Raw genomic sequence first — 17,071 nt, forward strand, 5'->3', positions numbered from 1 at the left:
TCTTTACAATTCATCTCTTGTTGTAGAGTGCTGTATCTGAAACCAGGTTTCTTTTCTTAAAACTGGAAAATGTATTTTTTTTTAACCTAATTCTACTCCCTCATAAAAGTATGACCAGATTTGCCTTCAAATTAACACTAGGTCCACAAAAAATATTTGCAGAAATAACTAAGCAACGCCACATAACAGCTGTCTTTGGAGCTAGCCATACTGTTTGCCTTCCAACTGCCTATGAAAAGAAGGGGGAAATGTGATTAAACACAGCATATTTACACAAAAGGGATGGGAAAAAATCTTGCAGCTCTTAAACTTAGGAAAGGGTGTTGAATGGGTTCGGTGTTTTCTTTAAAACCAAGCTTACTTGTATAAAGCAACTTTGGCAGTAGAATAAGCTGTTTCTTGAGAGCTAGGAAGGTTGACCTTATAGACAAGGAAGTCTGAATATTTGAACAGGTCATCAAAGGACCTATTTTCACTCTCAAGATTAGGTTGTCCACTCCATCACTGTAGCATCAAATTCTGGATTGATTTCATTATATTTTACTAATTCAAATAACCATGAAACGACACATTACAAGGAATAATTGTGAAAATTCTGATTCTTTCATCAAAATCAAATACGGAAAATACCAAGTGTTTTAAAATTTAATTTTTTTACCCATATGATAGGACGTTGAAGTGAATTGTTAGAGTGCCAGTATATCTACACAAAAATCTCGCCATGAATTTAATGAGGTAAGGGAGACTATTATCAGTCGTGTAATTATGACACACTGTTTTTATGTGAACTAAACTGTCCTAGTCCCCAGCAACAGACCACACACAATGAAAATTTACCAACGCTTACTGGCTTGTGTAATTACCGAAATGGGTTCTGGGACGAACTTATCTTTTGATAGTTATTAAACAAGCATGGGGAACCTGCAAAGACTTACAGGAAAAGTCATAAAGATATCAAAAATAACTAATGGTTCAAAAACACTTAACAAGGCATCGACCCCAACACAGTTCAAACTCAAGTCTGATAAATTATTTTCACCTAATTTTCTGTACATACTACAAAGATATCTGAATTGATATGTCGACAAACTCAATGAAATTAATAGTTTCTGATAATTTATCATCAAGAAAAATGGATGACAAATACTACATGAAGACAACTACATAAATATTTAACAAAAGGCCTCTCCCTGTCAACCTTGCTCTTCGTGTAACCAGGAATGCTGACCTTTGATCCTTAATCCATCTGAAAACCTTATAAGGTCTTGGATGATATATCAATGTCCAAAATGTGGACAAATTAACCAAGTTCGACTCTGGTTGATACACCCCAAGTTTAATTCGTCCACAACCCTGAACTTCAATATCCTCATTTTTAGACTAGAAAAAGGAAAATTACTTCGCTTGTAGGCCCTTGAAGAAAAAGTGGCAACATTAATAACTTTCCCTGACGTGCTAGCGATTTACACTGTGAGTTGAGGAAAATATATGAGATCGAGTGTTCCCTCTGATCTGTGGTAATCTCACTCCATTGCAGGCAGGACAACGAAGATTTAGCTTATTCACAAAGACGAAGACAGAATATGGCGACTGAAGAATGGGGGCTTTGTGTTAAATTGCGTTTTAGGAAACACAATCTATATTTAGGATAAAGCATTATACATTGAAAATAAAAAGATATAATGTAGGAAAAATAACACTTCCACAATCATTATGAAATCATACCTAATGTTTAGAAAAACCTTACAAATTTGTGTGTGTATACATTTGTCTTTACTAATTTGATTAGTAAACAAAAATGTCCTGTAAACCAAACAACCATTTAGGCTGCAGACAGCAATATTGGGGAGGAGGAGGTGGGGTGGGTGAGGTAGAAGGAGGTGGGTGGGTGTGGTAGAAGGGGGTGGAGTGGGTGAGGTGGACAGGGAAGGGAGATAGTGAAACAGAGAGGCTCGAGATTTGTAAGAAGCGGGGTCAGAGGATAGAACCCTGTCCTACTCAATGTCCTCGTCTCCTAATAAAGTTACACTCCTTTGGGGCTATCTGGGAATTTTAATACTTTCATACATCCTGGCTTCAACAGCTTCAGATTGTGTTATTATTTCTACAAGAATGACATATCTCCTGGCTGCCTGCTCATCCTCGCAACCAAGGAATTCTAATTCATTATGGATTAAGTACACACATTGACAGCAATCAAATCCCCATTTGTCTTCAAGCTGAAAAATCTACAGCGTAATCCCAATATGAAAGGATTTCATAAAAGACAATTTTTTTAAACTAATGGTATCCTCAAATGATAATCTTTTGATTGAGATTTGAATGTTTATGTTCACATGGACAGACAATAAATCTTTTCCCCTCGTATTTTAACATCATCAACTCAACATGAAATCTAAAAGGAGTTCTCAATATGGCTCCATACTGACTACAACAGGCATCCCAGAGTACAACATGAACTGCCAGAGATAATATAAGTTGTGGAACATTCAGAAGCAGCCATAGAAATTGCTTTAGGGCGAGTGAAACTTTTCAGGGACATGAATAAAGCTAAAAGTCCCATGTTTATAACACGCGATATGCTTCATTTAGCTTCTTAAGTCCCCAGAAGCTGAAGCTCACAATTTGAATGTATCCCCAAATAGGACATTTTCCAAACCTTGTTAATGGCTACCCTGGTGAACTCTTACATAAGGTTCCTTAAGGTAGCAATTATTTCCACAGTGAAAGGTTCTACCCGACCACTGAAATTACTGGTTGTCAAATGGACGACTTAATGCCTCTATGTAAAAGTAATTGGACGTAAATAGATACTACTTCTATCCAAACAAGCACACAATTATTGTGCTATAAACAAGCTGGTTTTTGTATGGATGAAGATATGTTTATAGGCAGTTGAGCTTATCCTGGATGATGTGATTTGGTAATATTGCCATGCTTTGTAATAAACAAGCTTAGTCTGAGATAAGGCCATCTTACAATACTCCTCCATCCACCCCTTTAACACATCAACCACCCCTTCAACACATCATCCACCCTTTCAACACATCAACCCCTTCAACACATCATCCACCCCTTCAACACATCATCAACCCCTTCAACACATCATCTACCCCTTCAACACATCATCCACCCTTTCAACACATCCACCTCCTCTTCAACACATCATCCACCCTTTCAACACATCCACCTCCCCTTCAACACATCATCTACCCCTTCAACACATCATCCACCCTTTCAACACATCCACCTCCCCTTCAACACATCATCTATCCCTTCAACACATCATCCACCCTTTCAACACATCATCAACCCCTTCAACACATCATCCACCCCTTCAACACATCATCCACCCTTTCAACACATCCACCTCCCCTTCAACACATCATCTACCTCTACCTCTCCCCCAAAACCTATTCTGATTCGTTTAAATGCTATTTTAACCCCCAATTTGTTTTACTGTTTACATATCAAATTCTACAAAAACAATTTCTTTGAATCTACCAACATAAAATGTCTATACGTTCATAAATAGAAATATTATTTGCTGTTAGAGACACTCCCTACTGGATCTTTCAAGGATATATCAATCAACATCATGTTGAAGATAAAAATTTCATTGAAGGATTCAAGACCCGTTAAATCTAATACAAACATTAACCTAGGATTATTAACATAAAATACCTTACTTTCTGAACCTCATGATCACAAGGTAGGATCCAGTGATATTTTACTGTCAAATGGCCGTCAAAAAGTCATGCATGCATTTCACACTGATGACAAATCATTTTATGCCTATCACATCACAGTGTGAAGGACGGACTCATGCTGACCCGTCCCATGGCTGTCGGTACACCAACGTCATTGTGTAGCAATATGCGATAAAGAAATATTACTGTGTCATGTGTTTATCATATCAAGTTGATAGATTTGTCTGCATAGTGGATCGTTCATTTCCCACTACCTGCGATACAGCTACCACCATCCTCAGTCAGGTGCTCCCCCTCTATAGTGACAACACAAGATATACTCCACAGCCCACACGACCAAATGGGTAAACTGACATCTGTTTATTTACATCCTGCTTGCAGTAACACTTTTGGAAATAGATCAAATGTTTTTGAAATTACCCCATATAAAAAAATAATATTTTTTTATCATAATGCACTGTATATAAAACAAACAAATCATATTTTGATTATAGTACGTAAGAAATGGATAAAATGAAGAAAATGCAGGTATGACAGTATATATTCTTTTTCTATCTGTTACAACAATGAATTTGAAACTAAAAAACAAAAGACCCCTTTGTAAAATTGTTCTTTTCGTAATCTCAATGTACATCAAAATTTTACTTTCATTTTTTTAACTCTGTTTATTGTAGTAGGTGCAGGTCATTCCCAAGCAAGCAAAAAGTAAAATAAAATCCAGCAGATTTTGATTATATTTGAAAAACAATATCTTAAAAATAATTACCAACATCAAAAAAATAATTTCCTAATTCATAATCATCTACAAATCATTTGTGAAAATTACAGAAAACATGTCTGATTCAATAAATTTAAAACTAAACACCATTGCCCTTGTTCAAAACTGTCCCCGTTTCAAAACAGTTTCTTTTCTGTGGTCAAATATCATGAATTTAATTGTACACAGAAATGTGGCCACAAGTTTCTGTCAATATTTGATAATTAGAAGTGGCATGTAATTGTGAGAGTAGTTTGTAAGATTGGTTTAAATTCTCACAAGATCACACAAAAACTCCATTCCAAGGCATGTTAAACTCACTCTTATCAATATCATTATCAGAAGGGATTTGTCATTCTTGGAACATCATATTTATTCTTTGAGTCATGGTTTATGTAACATGAAGCCTTGTACATGGCCAGTTGACAAGTAGTTCTTTTCCAAATTTGTTGACAAACATTTCACATTCTGGAATCACAGAAACGTTGATATCTGGAGATTGGTTGTCAAGTAACGAAAACTTTACTCAGCGTAAATAACAACAGGTTCAGCATACACTAGGACCAAATATTTTCAGCAGGCGACCTTCAATCTTTTTAAAACTTGAACAACTAGTAGTTCACTGGGGAGGTACACATTGCTCAAAGGTCAAGAAATGCAGGTTCCGTTTTTTAGATGTATGCCTGTTTATTTCAGCTTGGCTCTTCCAGTGTAGATCAGAATAATGTTTCTGTACAATAATTGACACAGTTTTTAATGTGGAGAATATTTTGCCATACTAAACTAATATTTTCTTAGTATACATAGCCTTAAGGAGTTATATTACCTTCGTTGGGCACCTTTTTTTATTTATCATGTCATAAAAATTCATTCAGTGTCATTTATGTCTCCATAAATCAATAGGCCCTGTGTATTCATTCAGGGACAGTGAAACGTGGAGAATTTTGCTTTCCTATTTTATATAAAAGTATGCAAAAATTTTAAAGAGTATATTACAAATATTATTAAACTGCATTATAAAAATATGAAAATATTGTTTAGACATAAATATGTTTGTAATTTCATACTTTTACTTTAACTTGTAATATCCTTTCAAGCCAAAGGTCATTATGGAACAAATAGCAGTTCCAGTTTCTTTTATCCAGTCTTAGTAATAGCTGGTTCACCTTCTTGGCTCCACTTTGCTGATTAAGTGCTACCATTTTTATGAAACACAATTTTCCCACCATACTGAGAACACAAAACATCAAAGGAACTTGCCTAATTTTACATGGCATTCTTTATTTTCCTTTTAATATAATTCCACAATTTATGCATGACATCTATCTTTACAATATGTTACCAATCTTATGTAGGCTGACAATAATCATGTTTCCAGACAAGGAATATATATACGCTGTTCTCCCACACAAAGGTTGTAATGTCTACCCAACAACTAGTTTGAAGCACTTGTGTGAAGCAGTCCTGTTTATGCAAATCATGTATCAGATCTTATTGGGTAAAGACACGATGATAAGTACCATATGTGTCATCAACAAGTAGAAATTAATTACGGGGATTTATAACCCCACTTTTCCACATTTCCACACAAAACAAATAGTGGCGTGTAATATGGAATGTAATGGTTTTAAACCAACACCATAAACATAACAGTTATCTTAAGTATTAAGTATCTACACGCTAGCACCTGTCAATTTTGTGATAATAATTTAAAATCATTCTAAAATGTCATACAAAATTTAATTGTTTTTATATGTATTTTGCAAACACCTCACATTTAAGCTATAAACAATTTCAGCAAATTATTTTTTGCATTAATGTGGCTCAATCTCTATCAGACAACTATTACAAATAAAGCAGAAAATTATCACACATTGCTCTTTGCTAAGTTATAAAACATTTCAAGATTGATTTGAGAAAAGTTTTACTTTGTGGAAATAGTTCCCAAACCATCCGTGATGATAAAGAATTTATCCAGTTTGAAATAAACTCTGTGGCTAACTTTTTTTTTCTTTCTTTTTCGGGTGGAGGAGGGGCATGAGTAATAACTTCTTGTGAGCCGTGTTGATTCACAGTCTTCTACTTAACAATCAAATATGGCATCCAAAAAGTTCTACATGCAATTTGTATGACATTTCAGACGCTGTATAAACTTTAAGAATTTAGCAAAAATTGGTTCTTATCTCATCATACATTTCAACAAAATGTTCACTACTTGTATCGAGCAAATATATTGCAAAGTAGCTTTAGTGGTACCCCCTGTTATCTAAAATAAATATTTGTTTCATGTTTAGTAATTAACAATATGAAACATGTTTTTAAAACTATTATGAAATCAAGTTATTTTGACAAGATTTGATTCAACCATTTAAACAGAGAATTTCAACAAGTATTTATATCTATGTTTAAAATGATAGAAATAAAAGTCCTTAATAAATTCTTAAAAGTCATACTGTCATTGTCTACAGAATCCACTATGAATATGTTGACTGCAGTCAGATGTCTGTCACAAGTCAGTCACACATACATCCTCGGCCTCTGGTATGTACTTGTCTTCTACACTGCTTCGATAATCCCCGTGCTGGTATAACCCACACTAAAAACATGGCGACCCAGAACGAGACACCCAAACCTATTAAAAAACTTGTTGAAACTTCACAAGGAGTGTCTGTTTCCTAAATACTAAGTGTATTGGTATGACGTGAACTGTAGTATTGTTGACATTCGGGTTGTGTTTGATTCTGAATGACTTACCATTTGACGAATAGGTCCCCGAAAAGACATGTGAACACGTCATTTGTTGCATCCATCCTGGGCCGGGGATGAGCATGATATTGTGTGGGTCCCGCGTACTCGGAAAACATGATGCTGCTTAATATGTCCACAAAGAGTTAACCACAACAACCTTATGATATCATATGGTCTGGGAATCCACAATATACTGTCCCAACAGTCCAATGTCGATATATGTGGTAATGTCGCACGATGACAACCAGGCTGACGTCCAACCAACTGGATTCACTGAAAGCCTAGAAGTAACTCTCTAGGCCAGAAGGGTAGAGAAACCTCACGCTTCACCTCACACACTCACACACGCAGGCTCCCCGCACGACTTGACAGAGAGAGGAGCTCGCTGAGAAGGCCACGGTTTTCAGGCGAGAATGGGCTCTCACCACTCCAAGCTTTGTAAACAAACGATATTCCTGGGGTGACTTGGTACACTTTCCCCGCCTCCGTCCAATCACACGCCGGCTTGGTTGGACTCAATACCGTGCCATGCTATGGGCACCGCCTCCAGGTCTACATACATACAGAATGGGCCTCGTGGAACAAGCCATTTAACGACAGGTAGGGAATGAGAACATAAAGTATGCTCCACCGAACACCAGAGCCATCAAGGGCTTAGCTGTAAGATAGGACTGTTAACTTCAAAGTTGGAGCTAGTATGTCAGTGTCCAATTTGCTTTCGTCCGGCCTGGGCCGACATTTATCAGCTGCTCTCCCACCCTGCCCCCTGTTATCTAATAGATCTGCCTCTTCTCAAAGCAACAACTTGATGACTCAAACCATGTGATAACCCGCATTATGCCATTCCCTTGTACTTCATTATAAAGCACAGGGGGGATACGGATTTATGTCAGCTGATTTGAGGACATGGAGACCCTTATGTTCAACGTTACTAGGAACTGAGGGAGGGACTGCGACATGTGTGTGTGTGTGAGACGGGGCTGCCAGTGACCAAGATCCTTATAACCAAGCCAGGAATTGATGAACAGAACATCATAATCAGCCTGCCTGCTTATAATGAGGTCATTATTATGCATGAATGTTGGGTAATACCTACATAAACGCTGATGACGATATAGAACTGACTCGCACGTTTGTAGAGCATGAAGCGAGGTGTTTTTAGTCTGCAAGAACTCCTGCATGGGCTTGTCATCCACTTTCTGACAGTATGACTGACAATATGACTGACAGTAGGACTGACAGTATGACTGACAGTATGACTGACAGTATGACTGACAATGTGACTGACAGTAGGACTGACAGTAGGACTGACAAGTACATTATTGAAGAATTGGGTAATCATGTAGAAACCAGTAATATTTCTGTATTCACGTTTTATATGGCATCATGTCAATCTCATATTCATAAGCATGAAGTCTGGAATTGTTTACTAAAAATATGTAATAAATGTTTCATAAACAAGTAATGATAACACCCCAAAACAGTGTCTGATAACATGTTTATGACACTGATGTGGGAGAGGGATGGGGAAAGGGAGGGTAGAGGGGGGAGAGGGATGATGTAGAGGGGGAGAGGGTGTGAGGGGTGATGGAGAGAGGTGAGCTGTGTGTGTGTGTGTGTGTGTGTGTGTGTGTGTGTGTGTGTGTGTGTGTGTGTGTGTGTGTGTGTGTGTGTGTGTGTGTGTGTGTGCAACCGCCTTCTCTAAATTCAGGTCACAAAAATTTGTCAGAACTAGAAATGTGCACTCTCCAATCACGGTGGTATTTACAAATATACAGAACAGGAACCTTCCTCCAAACATCCTGCTCTGGAGAAATTAATTCCTTGTTTGCTAAGTGACTTCAAAACCTGCTGGGAGTCACATTTCAGGGTCTTTATCAAGTAATGATTGTTGAAACGAGTAGTTTCACTCAAACTTCCAAGCCAAATTCTCTAAAATGAAACTATATATCATCAAAATAATCCTACACAAAACTATGTTTACTTGTAAAGGGACTATAAGGGTTGAGTTACATATATCACACCAAACTATGTTTACTTGTAAAGGGACTATACGGGTTGAGTTACATATATCACACAAAACTATGTTTACTTGTAAAGGGACTATAAGGGTTGAGTTACATATATCACACCAAACTATGTTTACTTGTAAAGGGACTATACGGGTTGAGTTACATATATCACACAAAACTATGTTTACTTGTAAAGGGACTATACGGGTTGAGTTACATATATCACACCAAACTATGTTTACTTGTAAAGGGACTATACGGGTTGAGTTACATATATCACACAAAACTATGTTTACTTGTAAAGGGACTATACGGGTTGAGTTACATATATCACACCAAACTATGTTTACTTGTAAAGGGACTATACGGGTTGAGTTACATATATCACACCAAACTATGTTTACTTGTAAAGGGACTATACGGGTTGAGTTACATATATCACACAAAACTATGTTTACTTGTAAAGGGACTATAAGGGTTGAGTTACATATATCACACAAAACTATGTTTACTTGTAAAGGGACTATACGGGTTGAGTTACATATATCACACAAAACTATGTTTACTTGTAATGGGACTATACGGGTTGAGTTACATATATCACACAAAACTATGTTTACTTGTAAAGGGACTATAAGGGTTGAGTTACATATATCACACAAAACTATGTTTACTTGTAAAGGGACTATACGGGTTGAGTTACATATATCACACAAAACTATGTTTACTTGTAAAGGGACTATACGGGTTGAGTTACATATATCACACAAAACTATGTTTACTTGTAAAGGGACTATAAGGGTTGAGTTACATATATCACACAAAACTATGTTTACTTGTAAAGGGACTATACGGGTTGAGTTACATATATCACACAAAACTATGTTTACTTGTAAAGGGACTATACGGGTTGAGTTACATATATCACACAAAACTATGTTTACTTGTAAAGGGACTATACGGGTTGAGTTACATATATCACACAAAATGATCTGCACTAAGGCCACACTTTTTTAATTTTATGTTTCAATGAATTATTCCAGTTTTTCCACACAAGGTCGGATGAAACAAAAATAAAAATAAATAGCTACGTCAATCATTTATTCATTTATATGAAAGTCATTCTGACATGGAGTTGAAACTGCAGATGGCCTCTTGAATCACTGATAGTGACGTTGACATAGAACTTATATATAACATTTTATATTGTATAAGAAGGTCTATATCACTAGCGGGAGACATAATAAAAAAAAAAGAATTTAGTTTAATTTATTTCTTTTCCTGCTGCTTTTCAGTAGGGGCAGCGACCCATGAAACGAAAAATAACGAATGTGAGGATTAATGTTATTGAAAGCTTTCTGGCCTTGAACTGTGGAAACTTAAAAAGACCTTCACAATGATGTGAAATAAATGTTTAAGGATATTTCCTGGTGTGTATATTAATTATACTGACATACACAAATACATTTCCCAGAAGACAACACAGAAGCCAGTCATGTTTTACTCAGGGTGAGCTGGAGAGGGATTCTGAAGTTTGGGCAAGTTATGTCCGGCTATTTACGGGTAGTTTTAATGAGATGGAGTCATTACTTAGAGAATTCCTCTACCCTATCTCCACATGTGACCACCATGACATGAGGATCTGACAAACCCCTCCCATTGTACCTGTTACCCTGAGGAGCCTGGCTCCATCGGCTCCATCGGCTCCATCGGTTACTACGGTTACAACAAACTCAAAGGGAACACTAATTTTTGTTCGTAATAACCGTAGTTCGTAACCGTAACACATGGCTGGGACTAAAAAATAAGTTGTTATATCTGTAAATTCATTATAATCATGTTTGTTATAAACGTAGTTTACTGTAGAAACACATCAGTGAATGGCATGTAATAGTAAAACTCTAAATGAACACAAAAACAGAAGGAAAACACAACAAAACATTGGCCACCACATTCATATGAGTAATCTAAATCCTGTCATCAAAGATGCAGCTGAACAGGAAGTATCGTGCATTATTTCACCACTAAGGACAAACTAACTGCTTATCAACAGTGTGACCCCTCACCTCGTCAGGTCATGGGACAGATAATCGGGATTCCAATATGATAGGAATATTGACTGATGACTCGGCACATACCTATCTCCATTCACTGTTAGATGACCTTGCAATGTCATTCCATCACAACAGATGATCCCTATCTGTATTGGCCTTGGGTGAGTGGGTGAGTGAGTGAGTGAGTGAGTGAGTGGATTGTTGAGTGACTGGCGGTTGGATTGGTCAGTGAGTGGCGGACGGATTGTTGAGTGTGTGAGTGGCGGTTGGATATTGTTGAGTGAGTGAGTGGCAGTTGGATTGGTGACAACAATCCAACTGCTGCTCACTCACTCACTCAACAATCCAACTGCCATAACTCACTCGGGCGGTGAGGTAGCTTGGTGGTTAAAACATTCGCTTATCACACCGAAGACTTGGGTTCGATTCCGGACATTAGTACAATGTGTGAAGCCCATTTCTGGTGTCCCCACCATGATATTGCTGGAATATTGCTAAAAGTGACGCAAGACTACATTCACTCCCTCACTAACATCTTTCACTCACTCATTCACCAATTTTCAGGTCAGTCACCACCCACCGACTCACTCAACCCAGCCACCCTTCCACTCAATCTCTCACATAAAACCCATGTGGAGAATCGAACCCAGCCTTCAGCCTGACGAGTGGACACTTTAACCACTAGGCCATCCCACCCTCAACTGACACAGTTCAAGCCACTACTGAATAACTTGAGGTTTAGGTCAATCATGGACTCTCTATATTGTAATCTGAACTGTACAAAAGCCCAAAGAACAGTTTCTACAGTACTGCAGTGCATGGTACACACAGACACCAGCATCAGACTCTGACAGTGTCACTGTAGATAAAATCTCGTTATCGCAGGAAACATGACTACCACTGTTACGCGGATTACACTCAAATGACCTTCACCTTGATGGCAAAGTGGTCAAACACCATGACGTAAACGATTCCGTCTGCTATGATGACCAGAAGTTGATACTCGACGTGTCATGAATGGATCCCGCTAACCTTTGACTCATGCTGCAATGGAAGGTGGAGGCATCTACGTAAACATGGGTTCAGGAAGTCCGTGAAAAATTGAACCAATGGAAATCACACCCTCCACACTCCCAAATAAACCACAAGTCAATTTCATTTGTCAGAAGGTAAAATAGCAGTTTTCATTCATCCTAAATTCAGTCTGCTGTATTTGGTGTGGTGAAAATTGACACATAATTTGATGATTGATGAAAACTATCCTCCCAATTTCATGCAGATGATACAGATCTGTTTTTCAGACTTTGTTAAATGTGTCCATCCCTATCTTCAGGGCAGCTAAATGTGACAACATCTCCAAGTACCTGAGTTCTCTGGCACAGAAAACGAACCTCTGTTCAGCAAATATTTAGCTGGTAATGACAACCTTAATATGATTACTGCATACTTGGCCTGAACACCGCCCGAACCAGGCCTGTCTCACCACAATCAGGGGCCTGTGCTGAATGAAGCTATGGATTTACAAAATATTTGCCTGTCCAGACACTGATTGAATACGTCTATCTAGCAATCATTTATGAAGAATAATATTGATCCAATACATTAATCTGTACACATTTACTTGGTCAGATGATAATGGCGATGTTTGTGTGCAAAGTTAAGCATGCTGTTGAAGACATCTCTACTTCATAGCGCAGTGACTAAACTGTTCGGATTCGTGGCTGGGTGACAGTTAGTCGGCACCACCGAGCTGTCAGTTTGACACAAATACTGAGGAGTACTATGACAATAACAAGACAAAACATTTCTGAATAAACTTGCAACACTCTTGATGAATAAGAAATAAAGTTTATCTGACTAGAACACAATAAACAAGTAAAAAGTTATTACCTGCTTTGTTTATTCCTGAACCTATTCATGTCAATTACCTCCTTCTTACATAATGAAACTTAATATGTATACAAGAATATGGTGGAGAAACAATGTAATGTACATGTGTCAGAGATATACTTATATGAGTAAGATATGATTTGTAACAATAACATTGTCAATCCATCATCACATGCTAGGTACAACACTCTCACTGGGAGAACTAGACATGCACAAGTCACAAGGCAATAATAAGTTCAAATCATAATTATAGATTATGTAAATAATAAGAACAAGTTGTTCCTTTTAAAGACATGAGTCCTCAGACTGTCCACATATCTAGACTTTACTTTTAGGAGGATAGAATTAGTACCCATCCATGGACTTATCTTTCAGTACAGCCTTGGAGCAAGGCTAGAGGAGGACCTGGAATCGTGTCAGACTGAACTGCACCAACATCGGGTTACGCAGTGCAGAAAAATGCACACAAAAGTACATGCATATGCCACTGACACTGCAGCATATCTTGTTTTCACTAAGCATCACGTCATCTTATACATACAGCTTAATGTCAGTTTTTCTACTGCAAGTGCCATCCATATCATGTCGACTGAACTCGCCGGGTCTCGCGTTGTAAGAGTTATTATCAGCTTCCTCTCCACGCCACCAAAACATCTCCGTGCCTCATCCTCCGTACCAGATCCTCCTCACACACATCTCGTTCAACACCAATACTTTATGAGAATCTTATCCCTGAACCATTTGAATGTTTTTACCCTGTGGAAACCCCATTGGCAAGGATAATTGTTTTGAGCATCAGTTATAAAGATGACGTTTCAACTGCTTCATATGACCCAAAGTTAGACTAATTCCGACAGGGCCTGCGCATCCTACTATACATCTAACTGCAGTGGGGTAAGTTTGCAGGCATTCCAATTTCTGGCATGGCGCCAACTGACATGTGGATTGAACAGAACGAGAAGAAGATGAGTGCCATGATAATGGAATAAGTTTTTGGGGAGCCACCACAAATCGCAATACTTCTCAGCGTGAGTGACGTTTATGAAAAATGGCAGGTATTTTGGCCTCATCAGGCAGGCTGTCAACACCAGGGGTATTTGGGCCTTGTGGTCCTTGTAACCAGCACAGGTCAACCTGGTGCAGTGGTGTACCAAATATCCCGGGGGGGGGGGGGGGGGGTGGGGGTTTGCTCCCGAGTTCTGTTACAAACATAACAGCCAGACAGATGTACACGATCTGGGGAAATATGGAAGCTGATTTCTCTAGCCTCAAGTCCTCCCAAGATTCCAGGAAATGTCTTGCATGACAAGAAAAATAAAGCAAATGCTAGTCTTAATTGTACGTTCTAAAGTTTGTCTAACAAAAATATATCTTTGAAATACTACAGCTAGGACTGTTTAAACTTTGTGTACTTGAAACTTCTCCTTTGAGAAATGGAGAGTGTCGCATATGAAATACGAACAAACAGTGGGAAAGTCAATAAAAACTTTAATATTCTGACAGGTTTGAATAATTCTTCGATAAATCATGCAGAATATCTCCGGATGTCATCATAAAGAATATATTGTTATCCTTATAATTTTCTACTTGTGATAAGGTAAAAGGTGAGGTTTGGTGACCGACATCTGTTAAACCAGAATATCTGGTACAGAGGCCTTTGGGAGCAATGAGCACAATGAAAGCACAGGGGAGATGGAATGGGGTTTAACATCATTAATATAGCTGTGTGTGTGTGTGTGTGTGTGTGTGTGTGTGCGTGTGTGTGTGCGTGCGTGCATGCGTGCGTGCGTGGGCAACAACAAGTATTATCCTTTAACATCTTTCGGTATGATGTGGCCGGGGATCAAACCACTGACCTTCCACTTCTGCAGACTCTTCACGACACCACAGGGGTATGAGGGGTATGAGGGCATGTTAATATTCTAGAGAAGGTATTATAACAAAATAGTGGAAAAAAAGACAATTGCAGAGGACCGTGGAAGATTGTCGAGTCAGCAATAGTCCAGCCTCATCAAAGTGGCATATAAACAGAAGATTGTCAAGTCAGCAATAGTCCAGCCTCATCAAAGTGGCATATAAACAATCAAGGTAAAACCAGTGATTGACAGCATGACCAACAATCCAAACCATGGTGCCAGTCACACAATCTGCCAGGTAACATATTTTAACCACTCAATCCTTAGTCCACATGTGACACCAGGAGACCTGTTCTGCCCTGGGACCACAATGGGTCTGCTTGCCTGGGACTCCTGAAGACGTCCTCTGACTGACTTAGAGTGTTACTGTACCGGAAGCTTAGAATCAGTAAATCATAAGGGAGGGAACAGACACAAGGCTAATAAACGTAACCAGAGTGTTGTCACACCACCACATCCCAGCTCCTCAAGTCCCTGGCTGCAGCTATATATAACCCCAGGTGACCTGACCAACATGACTCAAGGCACTTCAATTACAATTGGGATTCTTACAATTTCTCATCTCACTGAGACATCATTGAAATCTCTTTCTACATCACAGGAACCTGGTGAATATGAACTGCCCTTCACTTTGACAAAAGGTCAACCCAATCACAGGTGAGGTCAAAAGTGAGGTCCATGAAGGTCATTGCTGAACTGGAATGAGATCTCAAGGTCAAAAGGCTGTGCTCTTAATGTAATTGTTTGACACACACTAAAATCAAAAGGAGATTGTGGTTTCCACTTAAGCTTTTTTAACAATATATCTATTTGGGTTATTACTGTTCAGGAGTGAGTGAGTGGTTTTACACTGCTTTTAGCAATATTCCAGCATTATCACTATGGGGGACACTAGAAATCAAACAATAGTTATCATTGTACATAATTCTAAAAATACTACCTCTATATCATCAGGAGTAGCAATGATGTAACAGAGGTAGGGTATTCAAAGGAATTATGGGTTTCATACATTTCAACCTTGCAGGGAATCGAACACGGGCCCCTGGTGTGATGAGTGAATGCTTTAACCACTAGGCTACCCCACCACCTAAAGTCTTTAATATACAAAAACAGCATTTCACAAAAAACTGAACTACATCAACAGGCAACATACACAGTAATCCATTTTTATAACAGCAAGCAGTATGTGTTTCTGGATACTTAAATCACTGCTCTTTGCATTGCAAATAACCAGTGATCTCCTTCAGTGACTAGCTCCATATCTACCTGGTGGCAAACATTATCTCCTATAACCTACAGACGGTAGGCTTGTCATATTGTGTCATTGGTACTCTGATGGCTTACATTTCTTTAGTACTTCATGCTAGGTAAACAGAGCTCATAGGCCCACGTGTATTGATATCCCGACATTCTGGATCAATATAACAGTCACAGTAAAGATATGCCTTGTCTCTTAAACACCAAGCCTGATGATCCACAGACAATAGGAGTCCTAAATAAACAATTATGTCACAGATGACCCAGTTAGTCAGCCATAAAAATTCATGTTTGATGTAGGTATTTGTAATTTATCTACTGAAGCTGACAACACAAAATTCATTCCGCAATGATTGCTTGTCAGTGGCGCAATAGACGCTCTATTGACGTCTACCTGGAGTTGTCTGTGTCATAGGCCTGGCATTGATCTCTTATTTAAATATTGACACGCAGGGCACACAAATCAATTATTGCCTTGATATCCTAGCATGAAAGAAACACAAGGATTATGATTAAATATTCATTCATTAGACAGTTTGTTGGCGAACTCCACCTGGAATAGTTATATTGACACTCACTAAAATTCAAAATGGTTTGGGACTAAATGTGTGTTTTATGTGTATAAACAAATTTGAATGTGACATGCATGGTACTTAATTGTCCTGAACCTATCATGGTCAACAAGTCATGGTCTTCACAATCATTGTCTCATATTGGTACTACTTGA

The 17,071-nt window shown here is 38.3% G+C and overlaps 1 protein-coding gene across 12 annotated transcripts in view; it reads right to left on the reverse strand.

Annotated features, from left to right (window-relative positions):
* The window catches only part of LOC124119305 (nuclear hormone receptor HR96-like), a 259,199-nt gene that overhangs the window by 31,287 nt on the left and 210,841 nt on the right, over positions 1–17,071 (reverse strand). For 2 of the 12 annotated variants that reach the window (XM_046481782.2, XM_046481779.2), the window contains exon 1: positions 7,222–7,593. The exons of the other annotated variants lie outside the window; for them this stretch is intronic. In XM_046481782.2, coding sequence (XP_046337738.1) covers positions 7,222–7,331 — 110 coding nt within the window. In that variant the 5' untranslated portion in view covers positions 7,332–7,593. Of the gene's footprint in view, positions 1–7,221; positions 7,594–17,071 lie in introns of those variants that run through there. 12 annotated transcript variants of the gene reach the window in all.

Source organism: Haliotis rufescens, unplaced genomic scaffold (assembly GCF_023055435.1).
Source record: "Haliotis rufescens isolate VD_foot unplaced genomic scaffold, xgHalRufe1.0.p SCAF_27, whole genome shotgun sequence".
Lineage (NCBI taxonomy): Eukaryota > Metazoa > Mollusca > Gastropoda > Lepetellida > Haliotidae > Haliotis > Haliotis rufescens.